Source organism: Jatropha curcas, chromosome 2 (genome assembly GCF_041381405.1).
Source record: "Jatropha curcas cultivar XTBG-Jc1 chromosome 2, XTBG_Jcur_1.0, whole genome shotgun sequence".
Taxonomy (NCBI): Eukaryota; Viridiplantae; Streptophyta; class Magnoliopsida; order Malpighiales; family Euphorbiaceae; genus Jatropha; species Jatropha curcas.
Window position 1 is genome coordinate 1,704,505 of NC_143152.1, and position 19,323 is coordinate 1,723,827.

Here is a 19,323-nt window from a genome sequence, read left to right on the forward strand (position 1 = left end):
ATGGGTACGTTCTAAGACTCAATTCTCAATTTTTATATATGTAGAATTAATTGGTTAATGAATTTAATTGAGTTATTAAATAGACTAAATTGAATAACAAGAAATTAACTTATTGGATTAACTTAAAAATATATGAACATTTATAGTCTTTTGTAAATAAATTAGATTGATTAGTGTGCGTATTTGGATAGCGAACATGATTTGTTAACTGGTTTAGGACTTTAGAATAATGTAATTGTAAATTAGTTTAGAACATTGTCAAATAAATTACATGATTATTATTATGATTAGGTGATTTGAGGAGAAAGAATAAATTAGAATTAGTTAATTAGTTAACTAGATAACCATTAGTTTAAAACTAGCCGATTGTGCATAAGAGAAGTAAGGCGAATTTTAGTTGGTTAACGGTTAGAATCGAAATTTGATAAATTAAGATTTGGGAGGCCTAGCCATTTTCGATATTGATATAAAAATCGAATTTGAATAGGTAGTAGTTATAATTAGTGATGGTTAAAAATATGTTTTAGCTGTTTAACAAATTAGTTACCGTAAAGCTAATAATTTAATTAATTAATGACTTAATAAATGATCTTATATGGATATTATTAGAATTAGTTTGTAAATTTTTGGTTGAGTGTTGATATTGTTGTTATGGAAGGAGGATGGGATTTTAAATTGATTGATTGCCCGACGGATGGGCTGTGTGCATTGATTGATAAAGATATAATGATATTGTGATATGTGAGCAGGTAGATAGTTCAATTTTTAGGGGAGGTGCTGCCGAAATTTTGATAAAAATTAGACTAAATTTTTATTTAACAACATAATTAATAAGTTTATTTAGATTAGTTCTATAATTTGGTATATAATAAATATAGTGCTCTGATTATTTACTATCTTTATTATTCATTTAATTATTTACATATTTATTTATTTATTTTCATTATTATTGTTAATATTGTTATTTATTTTATTATTGTTGATTATTGTTAATACTATTTATTTATTTATTTGCATTGATTTTGGATGTTTAATTGTGCATTGCATTACGATGTTTAATTGATTAATATGTCTGCATTTGATTGCAATGTTTGATTAATTGTGTTGTGATAATGCTATGCTTTGTTTGTGTGGAATTGGGATGAAGTGGACCACCGTGGGTTTGTGAGGACGGTTTGTGATATGGATCCGAATATTATATGATATTTGACCGTCGGCCGAGAAAATGGGAGATCGGCGCCCCCGTGTGCACCTGATGATATGGATTATGTGGAAAACCACAGGATGGCTTCTTGTTGTTGCGCACCTGATAATCTAGATTTGATTGTAGCCCGCAGGGTGGCCTCCTGTTGTGAGCACTTGATGATCTAGATTGGATGGAGACCACCGGGTTGCCTCCTGTTGGTATGGAAAAGAAAAGAGAGAATGGAAATACAATGAGAGGACTGGTCAGTGAGGATTAAACCAGTTGGCCGTATGGGGGATCGGCTCCCTGGTGCACATGTATGAGAGGGCGAGCCATGTGTGAGGACGGCTCGTTGGGGTTTCAGGTGGCGCCACTGACTAATTTCCACTTGATGTGATTATATGAAGATGTTATGATTGTGAGTGCTGGTGATATGCCATTTGTGTGACTGGCTGCGTGAGCATATAACTAGTCGGATGACTAGATTAATATGTGTACACATTTGTGTGACTGTGTGTATTGTGCAATAATTATTACTCCTTAGAAAACTCACATGTCTTGTTTGATTTTTCAGGAAGTAGGTTTTTCCTTTAATCCGATTTAGGCTATGTTTCTTCGGCGCAGGGCAATAAACAATTTTTCCTAGATCCATAATTATTTTACTATGTATACTAACAGTTAGTGACTCCGCAGTTGTAGGATTTGTATACTTTTAATCGTTTATTATTATAGACGAGATAATTATGTGAATCCATATTGTAAATGTGATGCATTGTTAATTAGGCCCGAACTGTGGAATGTTGTAGCCGATAAATTCGGGCCGAGATTTAATAAAATCTTGAGGTTTATTTTTCATAATCATATGGACTAAATGTTTAATATTATATTGAGATAGTAAATTTTTAGTGTTTCAGGCTTACTACGGGCCTCGGGGGCCTTAAGCTTACCTGGGCCCTAGTGCCGGTCCGGCCCACGGAAATGGATCGTGACAAAGTTGGTATCAGAGCTTAGGTTAAGGTTTTAGGACACAACTGCGGAGTATAGGAAATTTCTTTATGTTGGGATCGGCCGTAACCAACATAAGGAAGGAAACTTTGTGACTTTCCTCCCTAGGGATGGTGGACGCACTAGACCCTATGAGGTGGGAAAATCCACACTTATTGCGTAGATCTATGATTACGAAGGAAGTAATTAGAGGTTTGAAGTGAAAAATAGACAATAAGATAAATCCATCGCAATACCTATAGGGGCTAGAGTTGGTATCAACCCTTAGGCTAGGGAATAGAGTAATACCTGATGGTGGTGGATTGGCCTGATCACCCAGTACACCACTTTTCATGTGAACTCTATTCCTGTCAGTGAGTAGGATAGTGTAGAAAATAAGCAGGATTTTTATTGGTATGGTAGATTCCTGAACATAAATAATAACTTTGAGGTAATTAGAAATTTGTGTCTAGTTTTCAACACAGCTACTGAATTTCTTTAGAGTTTATTCAAAAAATATAAACCTTTTATTTTTGTTTTCATTTTATTTACCTGACATTTTAAATTTAAAACCCCATTTTAATTTTGAATTCAAAATTGTGTTATGATAAATAATGTGAAATTGATTATTCATATAGAAAATTATTTTTAAAAAGTTGTCTATTTATATCACGGGGCCAATTGGATTAGATCATAAAATGAAATGATTATGAGGATAGTAAAATTAGAAAGATTTGAAAAGAAGAATAAGACAAGTGGTGATGATGATATTAAGTAAAGTAGACAGTTAGTGGCTAAGTAAGAACATAAACATTGGAAAGGTTTGAGGAGACAATTCTAGTTTAGAAGCTAGGTTGCAAAATAAATGGAAAGGATAGCATTAGGTTAGGACTTAAGACATTAGTATTGCTGTGTATTAGATGAAAGCGTATATTGAGAGTGAGTAATAAGTTTTAGATTGAAATGTTGGTGATTAGATGGATCACGATTAACGATAATTAACAGACGAAATAATTAATAAGAGTACTCTACCATCTTCATAGTGGACTGATAAGCAACATAGGTGGAAAGGAGGGTTATTAGAAAGAAAGAGTTAAGAGAGCTGGAATGTAAATTAGCAAAAGGTGTTATTACGAAAATCAATTTTATTGATAAGTTTTAGGGCAACTTGACAGATTAAGTTAAAGCGAAATTGATAGTTAAGTTAAAAGCATTAAAAATCTTTATAGAGGCATGATAACTGGCGGTACAGTGAGGTCATTAGATCATGAGCTATCTAATAATTGCACCCATCTATAATAAGAATATTATAGGGAAAACAAGACACATATAGGTAGAACTAAGAGAGTGAGCCCAAGTCGCCCTGTGATACTAATAGACAATGAAAGTTACAAGACGATTTTTTCTTAAAGTTATGGATTAAAGTAGTGGTTTCTGAACTTTTGATTAAAGAAAAGTTTTAGTAATAATATATGTAAATTAAACGAGTTAAATCTTATTATTATAAGTAAATTAAATTTCAGTCGTTTTGTATTTGTAAACTATATGTTAGGTTTTCATAAAGGAATGCTTAATGAAAATTTAAATCTTCAAAGGAAATTATATAATTTTAAGAAAAATAGATGACATATATTATGCATCTTCTTGATAAATCCGGTTTTATTGTAAAAGTTTTATTTAAAGACAGATTTTCTAAAGATTTCAGTAGCTGACTGAAAATAGTAATTGGAGATTTAGGTAATGAACTCAAGTTCTTGTAAGTTTTAACTAGGAGGTACTAAATAGGATGGTTGGCGATAGAATTACAATTAGAATACCTGACTATTTTTCTTTCCTCGGTTCATATTATCCACTCTTGAGCTATCTCCCTAGTGATGGAAGTAATTTCTTATGACTTTGAATTCCCTATGTATCCATTCTTACCGTCTCCTGTTAGATTTCAATTCGAGGACGAATTGTCTTAAGGGGGGGAGATTGAAACACCCCGAATTTTTATTTTCGAAAACTTTCGAATTTTTAATAAATCAAAAATATCGACTTTCAACTATTTGGGCTATATATATATCAAACAATCTCAATTCGAGCCCAAGTTTGTGAGTTGGGCCTAAGCCCAAATACATCATCGGAATTGTCGATTTGAGAATGATTAAAATTTTTGAGAAATAATACGAAACCCCTTAATTTAACTTATTATGAATATGTATGAATTAATTATCTTAAAACCAAATATTGTTACTATTAATATTTTTATTATTAATATTGAGTAAATGGAGAAAATATTATGGAACCAAACTAAATAATTAAAATAAATCGAACTGGACTTTAAAACCAAATTGACCTTTCGAAAACCACACAAACAGCTTGAGAAAAAAAAAATAAATAAATAAAAAAAAAAAAAAAAAAAAACCTGCAAACCAAACAAATGAGACCAAATCACTAAATCGGACCGAACCGATCCGAATCAAACCGGAATGTCCTAGATTTTTCTTTTTCCTTCTTTTCTTTCCCTTCTTCTTCTCCAGGCGCGCGACTCCTCCCCTTCCCTTCCGGATCCAGCCACCTGAGCTTCTCGCCGATGTCTCCTCGCCGCTGCAAGTCCGGTCTTGTCACAGCGCCTCTCCGTTCAACTCTAACGCGAAAGGCTGTCGCTGGAAGCTGCGATCGCAACAGCCCCTCCTCCCTCTTCCTTCGATCACGACAGCAGCGCCATAACTCAGCGCCATCGAGTTCGCCACAGACCACGCTTGATCTCACTCCCTCCTTCTCCGGCTTGCGATTCAGGCGAGTGCGACTCTCTTCCATGGATTGGCAGCAACGTTGGTGGCGACTCTATGCCCTGGCGAGCCGTTTCAACCAACGAGAGGAACTGATCTCGCTCAACCGACGCCGGAATCGGACTTCTGGCAGAAAAACGAGTCTAATGGTGTAAAGAGTGCTCAGTTTCAGGCAAGTTCGATTTTCCGACCACCGTGCACGGCGGTCGGCGGTGGCGGTCCGGTGACCGGCCGGCGGCACTCCGGTGAGGCCCCGAGAGACAGAATCCTCTTCTCTTCGCGCTGATCATGGAATCGTCGCCCGATTCCCAATGGGTACGTTCTAAGACTCAATTCTCAATTTTTATATATGTAGAATTAATTGGTTAATGAATTTAATTGAGTTATTAAATAGACTAAATTGAATAACAAGAAATTAACTTATTGGATTAACTTAAAAATATATGAACATTTATAGTCTTTTGTAAATAAATTAGATTGATTAGTGTGCGTATTTGGATAGCGAACATGATTTGTTAACTGGTTTAGGACTTTAGAATAATGTAATTGTAAATTAGTTTAGAACATTGTCAAATAAATTACATGATTATTATTATGATTAGGTGATTTGAGGAGAAAGAATAAATTAGAATTAGTTAATTAGTTAACTAGATAACCATTAGTTTAAAACTAGCCGATTGTGCATAAGAGAAGTAAGGCGAATTTTAGTTGGTTAACGGTTAGAATCGAAATTTGATAAATTAAGATTTGGGAGGCCTAGCCATTTTCGATATTGATATAAAAATCGAATTTGAATAGGTAGTAGTTATAATTAGTGATGGTTAAAAATATGTTTTAGCTGTTTAACAAATTAGTTACCGTAAAGCTAATAATTTAATTAATTAATGACTTAATAAATGATCTTATATGGATATTATTAGAATTAGTTTGTAAATTTTTGGTTGAGTGTTGATATTGTTGTTATGGAAGGAGGATGGGATTTTAAATTGATTGATTGCCCGACGGATGGGCTGTGTGCATTGATTGATAAAGATATAATGATATTGTGATATGTGAGCAGGTAGATAGTTCAATTTTTAGGGGAGGTGCTGCCGAAATTTTGATAAAAATTAGACTAAATTTTTATTTAACAACATAATTAATAAGTTTATTTAGATTAGTTCTATAATTTGGTATATAATAAATATAGTGCTCTGATTATTTACTATCTTTATTATTCATTTAATTATTTACATATTTATTTATTTATTTTCATTATTATTGTTAATATTGTTATTTATTTTATTATTGTTGATTATTGTTAATACTATTTATTTATTTATTTGCATTGATTTTGGATGTTTAATTGTGCATTGCATTACGATGTTTAATTGATTAATATGTCTGCATTTGATTGCAATGTTTGATTAATTGTGTTGTGATAATGCTATGCTTTGTTTGTGTGGAATTGGGATGAAGTGGACCACCGTGGGTTTGTGAGGACGGTTTGTGATATGGATCCGAATATTATATGATATTTGACCGTCGGCCGAGAAAATGGGAGATCGGCGCCCCCGTGTGCACCTGATGATATGGATTATGTGGAAAACCACAGGATGGCTTCTTGTTGTTGCGCACCTGATAATCTAGATTTGATTGTAGCCCGCAGGGTGGCCTCCTGTTGTGAGCACTTGATGATCTAGATTGGATGGAGACCACCGGGTTGCCTCCTGTTGGTATGGAAAAGAAAAGAGAGAATGGAAATACAATGAGAGGACTGGTCAGTGAGGATTAAACCAGTTGGCCGTATGGGGGATCGGCTCCCTGGTGCACATGTATGAGAGGGCGAGCCATGTGTGAGGACGGCTCGTTGGGGTTTCAGGTGGCGCCACTGACTAATTTCCACTTGATGTGATTATATGAAGATGTTATGATTGTGAGTGCTGGTGATATGCCATTTGTGTGACTGGCTGCGTGAGCATATAACTAGTCGGATGACTAGATTAATATGTGTACACATTTGTGTGACTGTGTGTATTGTGCAATAATTATTACTCCTTAGAAAACTCACATGTCTTGTTTGATTTTTCAGGAAGTAGGTTTTTCCTTTAATCCGATTTAGGCTATGTTTCTTCGGCGCAGGGCAATAAACAATTTTTCCTAGATCCATAATTATTTTACTATGTATACTAACAGTTAGTGACTCCGCAGTTGTAGGATTTGTATACTTTTAATCGTTTATTATTATAGACGAGATAATTATGTGAATCCATATTGTAAATGTGATGCATTGTTAATTAGGCCCGAACTGTGGAATGTTGTAGCCGATAAATTCGGGCCGAGATTTAATAAAATCTTGAGGTTTATTTTTCATAATCATATGGACTAAATGTTTAATATTATATTGAGATAGTAAATTTTTAGTGTTTCAGGCTTACTACGGGCCTCGGGGGCCTTAAGCTTACCTGGGCCCTAGTGCCGGTCCGGCCCACGGAAATGGGTCGTGACAAAAAATCCTAACAAAAATTATATTAAAAATACTATAAAAATAACACTATCATTATTGAATACTATAAAAAAAACGTAAAAAACTATTTAAAAAGTTATTGTCGAACATAGCCTTAGTATTATTTTCATTTTTGAGTGTATATATTTATATTTCACGGGCTGAATTGATATTAGGTGCAAATCTCTCAATGACAGATATCGAAACTTTGACCTTGCAGATAAAGTTTTCATGAGAATATACATCATTTTTAGTAATTCAATCATTTATTGATTACATTTGAAATTTTAGATCATTTAAGAAAACCATTAAATTTGTATAGTCACAATAAATTATTGAGTAAAAATGATTATACTACCTTTAGTTTAATACTAATTCTCTAAGAAAATCATTAAATTGAAGTAATAATTATTGGTAATATACAAAAGGGTAAACATGGAAAAAAATATTTATCACTTCTCGAAACCACAAATGTGACTTGTATTTTAGAACAACTTATTTTCTCAAACTATTTTCTCAAATGTGATAAATATTTTGGAACAAATGAAGTAATAAAATTTAATTTAATCTTATAAAATTTTGTGAAATTTATCTTAAAAGATTTTATGTATTTATTTAGGAAATTTCGCACAAATTGCATGAGAGTCAAAAATTCGGCGGTGATATTAAATTATTAGTAAATGCACTGCACCAAAAGCAGCGATATAGGAGAATGTGTGGGGTTGCTTTCCTCCTCCACCGAAATAGCCGGAAGCTATAGAATTTTCAAAGGGAAGCCCACACGTTTCCCACGTTTTAAACGTGGCCGGAGCCCACACTTATACACGTGTCAAAATGAAATTGCGTCTCCATTCTCGTTCATGCATGTCTTTCTGGAGGGAAACACTTTCACTGCATCATTCTCTGACAATTTTCCTGATATCAAACATGAAAAATAATTAACACATTTCTCTTTTTCGCAGCGAAATTAACTCCTTTATTTGTTTACAATCCTTGGTAAATAAAGAGTTTTTTTTTTTTTTTTTCAATCCAAAAAAATAAAAAAAGAATTCTGTTTATTTTTTATATTATTTCCATTGTTTAGAATATAATCTGGTTTCGATTTGGTAGGTAAAGAATATCATGTATATGTTTTTGTGATTTGAGTATTCTCTTTTTTGTAAATACAAAATAAAATTGTTAATATATTTATTATTGTTTGGCCGTATATAGACAAACGTAATGTGGGTAAGGTGGGCAATTTGCCCTCCAACCCCTACCAAAAAATTGAATTTGTTGCACATTTACTATATATATATATATATTTTAAACCACCCGGTATTCGATATTCGATATTAATCGGAATTTAGATTTTACACATTAGAATTGTCAGCTATTATAATAATTTAGAGAGATATATAATTTATATATTTGATTCATCTGTCCTTTAGCCATTTTCATGATTAAAGAAAAAGAAAAAAGAGAGATTTTGTGAAGACATTTAAAACAAAAGAAAAGATACGAAGCTGATGCTAGATTTTTCTTCTTAAAAGAGTGGATATTATGGTTGGGTTGGGGCAAGAAGGGGGTCACTGTCCCTCGAAGCTTCAATGATTTTCAGAAGGTGCACTTTACCTAATTCATGAGTGGACACCGTCTACTTAGAAACACACAAGAAAGCAAAAACTTTGTAATTGCATACATATTTGTTTAAAGTGAGAAGTTTCTCATATTCACAATCACATGCAAAGAAACAAGGGAAAAAGAACAAAAACTAATAAATACAATTATGTGATTTGATAAAATAAAATAATAAAATAATCAGGAGATATGATTTCTTTCCGGCTATACAGCGTAAAGATTTTTTATTCTCCCATATTTCTTATGTTTTATGTTTTTTGCAATAAAATATTATTTTAACAAATGCATTTTTTTTTTTTTTAAGAGTATAAATGCAAATGTTAATGAGGCATTAATGTGAAGGACTACGACCATCCTTGTTATTGTTAAGGTTTACAAATTGATGCAAATTAAAATTCTTTGTGATATATATATATATATATATATATATATATATTATCCAAATCGAACCAAATCAAATCAAATTGCGTTATATGTTTGGTTCAGCTTTGAGTACTTTTTTTCATGGTTTTGGTTTAATTTGATTTTTTTACATATGACCATCACACCCGAACCATGAAACCCCCTGTTGGTCCCAATTATGAGTTGAACCTAAGAGAGAGGTGACTCGGGTTTGATCTTTAAAGACTTTGCTCAAACCCTAAGATTTTATTATTGCAAATCTGGGTGATAGGGAACATAAAATAGAAAAACGGAGAATTATTAATTCATTATGTAGAGCGAAGAGCATCTTTCATTAGATTATATTTCTCCAAGACAAGTGTAAACCCAACTGTAGCTCAAAGCCCCCATAAACTGCCCCCTTTGGGAAGTTCTAGCCAATGTTCAAAAACCACAAGAACCTCTAAAACTATAGCTCACAAGCTCACAAGTGCTGCTCTGCTAACCTTTCACAATGGAGAAAACATATCTTCCAACACAAAAGCTCCTCACCAGGTGCTTACCTTCATACGTCATCAGTAAATGTAAGAGTTTATTTTGGAATGGGGGAAGATAATCCTTTACAAGCAAATTTGATTAGTCAATTTCTATGAAAGCATTGAACTATTCAATTAAAATCACAGAAACAATCTTCCAAATGACTACCAATCTCAGTAGCCTTAAACAACATTTAAAAGCTGAGTTGAAGAAGTTCTGACAATCTCATGAGAGCTTATAAAAGACTTGTAGGTGAAAACAAAGTAATTTGAATATCTATTTTCTTATAAAATTGGGTACATGATACAGTCAACTGAATGGGAGTTCCCTAGCCAGAAGAAAACTGATTGGAAAACACCTAATTGCAGTAACAATTATACATGGACAAAAAAAAAAAAAAAAAAAAAAAAAAAAAAAAAAAAAAAAAAAAAAAAAAAAAAATCTGATTTGACAGTAGATGAGCAGCAATCTATCTCTTTTCAGGCATTGAGACCCATAGTTTCAAGGTTGCAAGGTTTGACTTGTTCTCTGTGCAGAGGAATAGTAGTGAGATTCAAGATCTTTAAGGCTAGCGGCAGCCTCCTCCCCAATTCTAGCCAACATACCATCTGTTTTTTCTGCTAGTTGGTTAAACTCGACTATTCTTTGGTCTACATGGTCATTAAGAGATGCAAACCCTGAAAAAATTGCAGTCTGCTTAAGCTCTGACACCAACTTGAGCAAAGAGTCGGCTGCTTGAACCTGTTTTGGAAGAATCATTAAAGACAAATAACCTAACAACTGTAGAAAGTATTCAGGAATGATAAATATAGTAGTTTTAGAAAGTTTGTCTTCAACCCACAATCTAATTTACATGCATATTAATTTAAGATGTAAATCCTTAACTTCCAATCAACAACAATACTACTCTCGAAATGAAACTTTTACATGAGAGGAAAATTAACCACAAAGCAATGCATCACTGCATTTAGACATATATCTCAACAGGCTTTTTATGTAATGCCAAGTTCATCTTTACATCCTCGAATATGTTTACTTTCTTAAATCCGACAAAAATCTCATGAAGGTCAATCAAATAAAACTTCAAGTTTGATAAAGATTTACATCCAGATTGCAAAAGCACATGCTCAATTAGATTCAAGTATGCTACATGGTTTGTCATTGTTTCCGGTGTGTGCGCACACAAGCATCAGAGAGATAGAGAGAGAGAGAGAGAGAGAGAGAGAGAGAGAGAGAGCTCCTACCATTCTAGCCGCACGCATTTCCATCATGAAAGCCTCTTGTGAATTTCTAACAGGTAGCTCATTGACCTGCAATCAACAGCATGCTTTTATGTAAATTTTACCAATATAAATGCCTATATGCTAGTGCAACATCTCGTTCAATCCCAGGAAAATATTTTCTGCAAAACAAATGGACCTTAAGTCACACAAAAAATAAAGCCGTTTTTTACAATTTAAGGTCAGCAAGTGAAATGTGCCCATTAACAAGCATACAAGATTAAGAGCCCACAATTGATTTAAGCTCATTTCTCAATGATTACGAACGAATCATTCATAGATTAAACAAGATAGGGAGGCACAGATGGATCGGAATCAAAAGATTTCAGTAATAGAAAACTAAAATATCCTAGCAAGAAGCAGTACAAAAGCAACATTAATTCATTCAAAAAACAAAAGAGAAGATGTCTTTGTTCAAAATAAGCAAAGGAATGAAAAAGAAAAGGAAATTAACAGTGTCACGAAGCAATTAGAGAGGTTTAGGTAGAAAAAAACAAAAGCAAAGAATAAAAGGATACCCTAGCAACATTGACAAGGTGTGTGAAATTGTCAACGATGTTGGCAATATCTGTTTCCACCCGCTGCATCAAGGATTTCTGCTTCTGTGCAGCTGCCGCAGCTGCTGCTGCTGTTGGCCCACTTCCTGCTCCAGCAACCCCAGCTCCTGCTACTCCACCTTTATTCATTATCACCCAAAATACCACTCTGGACCAAAATCCATCAAGTTAAAAGGAGACAAGAAAAATCAAGTTTCATTTATAAAATCAAGTTTCATTTATAAAGAACTTTAGGCCCATAAGAGTTAAAAAAGAAATAAACCAAACTGGATAGACCAAAAACCAGCAACAATTTGGTAATGCACAAATTAATAATGCACAGCCCTTTTCTTCGTGTTAATTAAAAACAATTTAATATTCTGGCCTATAAATTATTTATTGGGAACCATGAGTCCAAATTATATGGTTATAGGCAGATCATAAGAATGCATCATAGCATTTCCCAACTCAATCAATAGTGAAAATGCTAGTAGGCAGATCATAAGGACAATTGCATTCTTGGTACAAATGAAATCCTACATTTGTGAAAAAGCAGTGAACAACTTCAAAGAACGAAAAACAGTAAAGCTCAAATAGAGGAGAACAGAAGAGGAATAAACACATGCATTAAATGAACCAGAAACAGATGAAAGACTGATATTAATAGATTTACAATTGATGTTCACTCAGAATGAATTGGAAAAACAAAAGAAATATAATTCTAAGAAAAGAAAGAAATAAAATTCCTCAGATTGCAAATGACTATGCCATGTATTCCCATTTGCCCTAGACTTCAATTTGTCCTCTCAAATTAGTAGTTTCCCCTATTACAATTCAGATATTAAACTCCTTTCATTCAAGTCCAATCCTAAGAATGTTGCCAATGAATGCAATACTATGGATTTGGACAATCTATAGGAAGGAATAGGAATAAGTCAAAGGAAAATAAATCAATACACACACACACACCCACAAAAATCAGAATTCTAATTTCTAGTTCCAACTAAAGTTTCTAAGGTTCTGTCAAAAATTGGGGAGAATCTCCCTTAAAAACTGGACTATCTACTTGTTAAATCCACAGAAATCAACATATAAAAGCACATTGCCTATCCATCGGGCTAATCAATCTCAATAAGAATCCTATCCGCCGTCGATTCTTCAAAAATAATTATTTCTCCATTTCCCACCCTCTATTTCATTCATGCTAAACACGATTATCCTTAGCCAATATCATTTTATCACATTTTACAACCAAGAACCAGGTATTCAGTTTTACTTCAATCATCTACATTTAATTTAAGTAGAAACAACACCCCCCCCCCCCCCTCTCTTTCTTATTTATATATATCAAGTTCTAAATTAAGCACTACTACATTCATATGCTAAAATCAAAATTATGCTTAAGCATACACCCTTACGTTAACTATTTCATATCTCAACTACTTAAACCATGACAGTTTTTCTTTTTTAAAAAAAAAAAATTCCAGATTGAATCTTTATCTAATAGGATTTCGACTAGGAGTTAATAATTAGTACGTATATGAAATAAATCTAGTCGCTTTAACTCAAGTTGCCGCAGTCCCCTTCCATGGCTGCTGCCAACATAAGGAATTCTCAAATTTCTAGCTAATATTTACAATATGTTTATCAATTTGATCCTTTACTTAGTAGAGAAGTCATTTATAGTATCAATTCTATCTATATTTAGCAACAACCCGAAATTATATCGCAAGAACAGTAACTGAGGATTCCTAAATTTTCATAATTTCACAAAAATTTCTGAACTAAGTGCAGTGACTACTAAGAAATGAAGAAGGAATTCAAATTCATTGTTATTTTCATAACATAATCGCTAATTGTAGCCCAGTCCCAAAATTTTAAACATAAACAGTAGTCTTGAATCACTAGTTTTAAAATTTAACAATTTCTTGAACAAAAGCTGGCAATTGTTTAAGGAAAATGTATCGTTAAAAGGAAAGATTTCTAACTCACCTAGTCAAGCGGAGTCGAGAAACGGCAAGGAATTTCCTGGAGATCAAACTGCCTCGATTCTCTGTCTCCCGGCAAGACTAGGAATAGAGGAACTCAAAGCTAAGCTAAGAAGGGAAGGTCTTGGTGGCTCTGGCAGCAAGTTTTAGCCGGAAACAGAGGAGGAGTTCGGTTGCTCGGCGATTGGCAGCTTGGCCAGAAAGGATAGGAGGGGAGAGGCGTGGGGTTTTATTTTTTGGGTCACATCTGGTCCGATTCAAGCTTTTTAACTAATGGTTGTGATTCGATTTAGTTAGAAGTTTCTACTTTCTAGTTCCTTGGTTTTAGGTTCTTGGGTTTGATTTCATAACGGTTTAATTCAATTATACAAAATGATAAAATAAAATGAATTAATTATAAAAAATGATAAAATAAAATAAATTTATTAGGAAAAAAGGAGACTACAATTTAAATTAATTAGTATAAAATTGAGAAATATTTTACTTCTCATCTAATAGGCATGAACTAAAGAACCGATAAAGATTTCCTAAAATATGAGTTATTGATCCCAATTTCTATAAGTTTTAATTAATGATTTACATAAAATAATTCCCTCTATTAAAATTAAATTTATTATAATTTATTACTAATTAACTCTTCAAAGTTCATTTAGAATTTCATGCCTCTAAGAAATTATAAAATTAGAAAAGGGTTTGAGATTGAAGATAAAATATTAGTCACTCAATTCCACGTTAACAATTAGGACAATGGTGTAAGAATTATTGAATTTATGATCAAAATAATGCTTTGTAAAAAACAATGTATTTACACATTTAATTTCATTTGTGAACAATTTATAAATAATGAAAGTTTTAAGGCTGCAATTTTTAAACTAGGAAAAAAAATCCTTAAATTATAGTTGATATTTTGGTCATTTCGTACAAAATAAAGAAATTAAAGCGTTAAACGAAATTGGTATAATAAGTTAAGAACCCCATAGTTAATTTAATTATAATACAGGGATCAATTTCTCAATTGATTGACAATTAAAAAAAAAAAGATTATTTCGGACAGAAAGACCACAGTGTTAACAGAATCATAAGTTAATGATTTTATAATTAATTTTTTTTAAATAGAGATCCTCTTATATTAATTGGACTACAATTAAAGAACCAATTTTAATTTTTTTTTTTCCGAAATTGTAAGTTAAAGAACGGTTCCGTTGAACTATCTCAAAATAGCTAACAATGTTAAATCTATGCTATTTAAGTCTTCAAAGAATTTAAGATACAAATCTTGGAGCCTACAATTAGTAACAAAATAGAAATTGATGATGTTTGATTTTAGCAACGCAAGTGGGCGTCGCATTTTCTTTTCTTTGTCCAAGATTCAATGTATGGTAAAGAACAAGAGTGTCTTATATCTTGTCGGAATCCATTGTCGAAAACAACTCATTTCCTACCTGGGAGGCTGCCACAACTTCTTACTCACCCACATGTGATTCACATTTAGGTAGTAGGGGCAGCCAAAGTTTCCATCTGAACCAAACTAACTAAGCTTTTTGTTTTGATTTTTGATCCATCCATTCTCCAACATTGCTTCCATCGGAATCCAATATATCAATTCCGGTGAGTTCTCAAAATGAAAATTTCAGTTTTTTAACCAATTATAATTTAGGAATTCGATACCATTGTATTTTTCCACCGACACCATCTATACTGTTTGGTCTAATTTCTACATGTTTGAGCATTAGTCACATTTATGGCTACACATTTTTATTATGGGAGTTAGTTCAATGAATCCCCGATTCTGATTTAGCGAATTAGTAATTTTGGACCAATAAATTTTAATATCGCTTTAAGTGCGAGCCCTAATAAAAGAGATGTGACGCCTTCAAATGAAGTACCAAATTTACATATGAAAATTCGTACGTCAGATTTTTTTTAATTCTGCCGCACCCTTAAAACTTAAAGGCTTTTCTATCAATAGAAAGATCAACGTTTACTAAATTGATAAAAAATCTTTCCTCAAACTTAAAAGAATTGAGTTACCCTTGTTTGAGTGACTCGAAAATTTTTTTTCTCTATCATCTAGTTGATTGACTTATACACACACAAGCAATGAATAAAGGGTAATTTAAAAGATTTGTTTGTTGAAATTAATAATTATTTTGTATGTTTCTTTTCAATAAAAAGAAATTCATACGTATAAAAATTGACAGAAATATTGTATTTAATCATTTAGGACTATATTTGTTTTTTTTATGAGTATTTTCATACTTTCATATACGAGGCTAGTCTTATTTTGAAAATTAAAGTTTATGACTTGATACCCTAAATATTTCTTCACATGTCAAATCTCTATTATAAAGCAGCAGTATGTCAATTCATAAAAATTTAACAAATTTTTTAAAAATTAATCTTTATTATTACTCATTAATTTTGATATAAAATAATGTTGAATATCAAAATTTTCTCTTACAATTCATCCCTCACAATATAATTTTTTGGTATAAATTACTGATATTCAGATCCTATTACCAGAACCGTCTAATCCAGCTCAAGACATTACGAGAAATTATTACAATATATGATGAAATACAAACGTTAGTTGCGCATTTTCATGAAGTCCATATATGATGAAAACCCTTTCTATGCTATCCTTCTAATTATTGAAAGATGTACCTTACTTTAAAAAAAAAAAAAATTATAGCCTCCAAAATGGAAATCCCTGGAAAACAGGATGTGGTTTGGAAATTATCTCAAAAGAATTTACTCTTTATATAAATTTCTCACATTTTTCTGTTTTTATCTTCCATTTTTTTTACCCCCACTTGCCTCTTCTCCCACAGAATAAGCAGCAATTTGAAGAATCTTTCACCGGTTATTTTATTTGACTCATAGCTCGTTTGCCCATGGTATTTTTATTCTACACAACAACTGGTACCTCTATTTTTTTTTTTCCCTTTTTAATATACGGTCATAGATTCGACAACATAATTTAAATTTCTGGCTTCGCCTTGAAACAAGTCAATCCTGTTTTAGTTCTATACGGCAATTGGTGCCTCATTGTCCTATTGCAATGTCTTTTTTTTAGAATTCAGAGAAAATTCGAATTTGAATGTATTATTAGATTATAAATAAACTTATCATTAGAGTTCCTAACTAATTCTGAATGTCTATTATTCCATTGTATGTAACATTATTACTAGGCTATTCTTAACTATTCTTTTGGGTGTCTGATCGTATATATTCTATGTCAACAAAAATTCCTGTATATACATGAAAATTGAAAGGAAAAGAACGGAGTGGTAATTAAATTGACAAAGAAGAAAAAGTCTACCTCTATAGTCATGGAAGAAGAAAAAGAAAAGCTCACCTCTTTACATACTCTCAAGAAATTGAACACCTACCTCTACTCCTCAGACAATCTTATTCATCTACAGACACTCTAAAAGAAAGCAAAAATTACATTACTATAAAACATATGCCCACAAAATGAGAAGGAAAAAGGAAAGAAAAATCAAAGTGAAAGCTCTGGAACTTGAGATGGCATGAAGGCCATGAGAACAAGAAGGCACAAGATCATGACCGGTACAAAAAGAACAATCCCCGGCGGCGGAGGCAACGGTGGTAAAACTAGAGGCAGAACAAGAATCGACACCGTGAAGACAACCATGATAATGATCGAGTTTGAGTAATTACACCTTGTCATGACTCATGACGAGTCAACTTCATAGGCTAGCTTTTTCATTGGTTTTACAGATTGAAATGTTCAAGAAAGAGAGAGAGAGAAAGAAAGAACTTACATGGGAATGGTGACAAGACGAAAGAGACATTAATTAGAAGTCTGAGAATTAGCAGGTTAGATTTATAGGTAGCTAGGAAAGGCAGTTAATGACTAACTATTAGTTTACTTTGTAAGTGTATGTCTTGATTCAACTAATCTCAATTTAATTATATATGGATTAGCAAATTAATACATGGATAGTGCCAATGGTTACAACGCAACGGCCATGTGATTTTATTTATTTTTTCTCCCATGGAGTGAGGTTTATGAAAGACTATTTCGGGCGTATTTTTCCTTCCAATTAGAAATTATATATATCAAGTTGCCTTCAAAACAAAAAGTTGGTAGTTTGTTATTGAAATTCCTCCTCAAAGTTGGTTTTTTCACCCCATATGAAGTTAGTTTTTCATTAATGCATAATGTATTTGCGACTTCTAATTGCATGCATTTGTAAATCATGCATCACCAAAACGACATGAAACACACACATACATATATTGTTGTGGGGATAATTTAAATATTTATAGTCTATATTTGATCAAAACGACAGAGGAATTTGTGGTAAAATGCATGTATTTGCAGTATATATACTGAATGTGTACTCGATTCTGATGCACGTCAGAGAACCATTGCATCAAAGCTGAGAAGAGCTCAGAGTTAATTAATGAGAGCTGACATGACATTGACATTCCTTTCCTTCTGGTGTATTGCTGGTTTCATTAGGTTGTCCATTTTAGTAAGTAATCAGCCCACGACAGGAATTTATAGTTAAGGTTTGTTTTTACCTTCCCAACAACTTTGTGGTTAAAAATAATAAATTCAATTTTATATAAATGTTTTCCTTAAATATCTATTCTTAAATCAACTATATGACTTGGTTTCTTCATTACATACAATGCACCTTCTTTCTTTGATTGGGAAATTCGTAGAAGTTGGTAATTTTTACATTATTTCCTCTTTTTCTGACTTTTGATTTGGTCAAATATATGAATTTCTGAGTAATTGAGGAAAGTTTTCAATGCATTTAGCTGTATATATTGTTTTCTTATTACATATATATAGATGTTTAATGCACCAAGTAATTCCTTAAATATTAATGGAATTATTGAAAAAATACGTTATTTTAAGAGGTAAAATTAAAAATTTTCAGTATTTTAATGCACAATTTTTTAAAAAAAATTCGTATGGGTCACCCTTAGTACTCCTCCCTCACGCCATATTTCACGTATTATATATAATTTATAGTATGACTAAATTTTTTATTCGATATATTTTAGTATTTATATGATCTCATTACTACATATATGTGTGAACATAAAAAAAATTGATTGTGAAATAATTTTTTAATATTAATATATTTCTTTCGTAATTAATTATTTTAACTTTTGAAATCAATTATAGATCTTTTTAGTTAGATGAAAAATAATAATTATCATTCATGCAACCGTATGATCAGTGGAATAAATATTTTTAATTTTCAAACAAAAAAAAAATTGACTAGTTATTTTTACAGTGCATAAATCAATTTTGCTCGAAGCACTCTTGATGCAGGTTAAATGCACTGACATACTCAAGGGCGGAGCTAAGAAAAATTGTTTAAAGGTCCAAATGAAATCTTTTAAAATTTCAGGGGTCAAATATAATTTTTTATATTTTGAGGGATCAAGATATAATTTCTTTATGAATAAAACTTGCTTGCAGGGTTGGACAAAATGTATGAAATCATCTATATACCAAGCTTATCGATGTAAGTCTTTTTTTTTTTTTTTTTTCAAAGTGTTAT

General features: G+C 32.2%; 1 protein-coding gene across 1 annotated transcript; it reads right to left on the bottom strand.

The window, feature by feature from the left end:
- Positions 1-10,220: 10,220 nt before the first annotated feature.
- LOC105642371 (mediator of RNA polymerase II transcription subunit 22a) lies at positions 10,221-14,024 on the bottom strand. The gene is made up of 4 exons (XM_089717335.1): positions 13,776-14,024; positions 11,766-11,952; positions 11,212-11,277; positions 10,221-10,708 (listed from the first exon to the last, which is right to left on the bottom strand). Exons 2-4 carry the CDS (start codon positions 11,931-11,933, stop codon positions 10,469-10,471), a joined length of 474 nt encoding a protein of 157 aa, XP_089573461.1. The 5' UTR covers positions 11,934-11,952; positions 13,776-14,024; the 3' UTR covers positions 10,221-10,468.
- Positions 14,025-19,323: the final 5,299 nt, after the last annotated feature.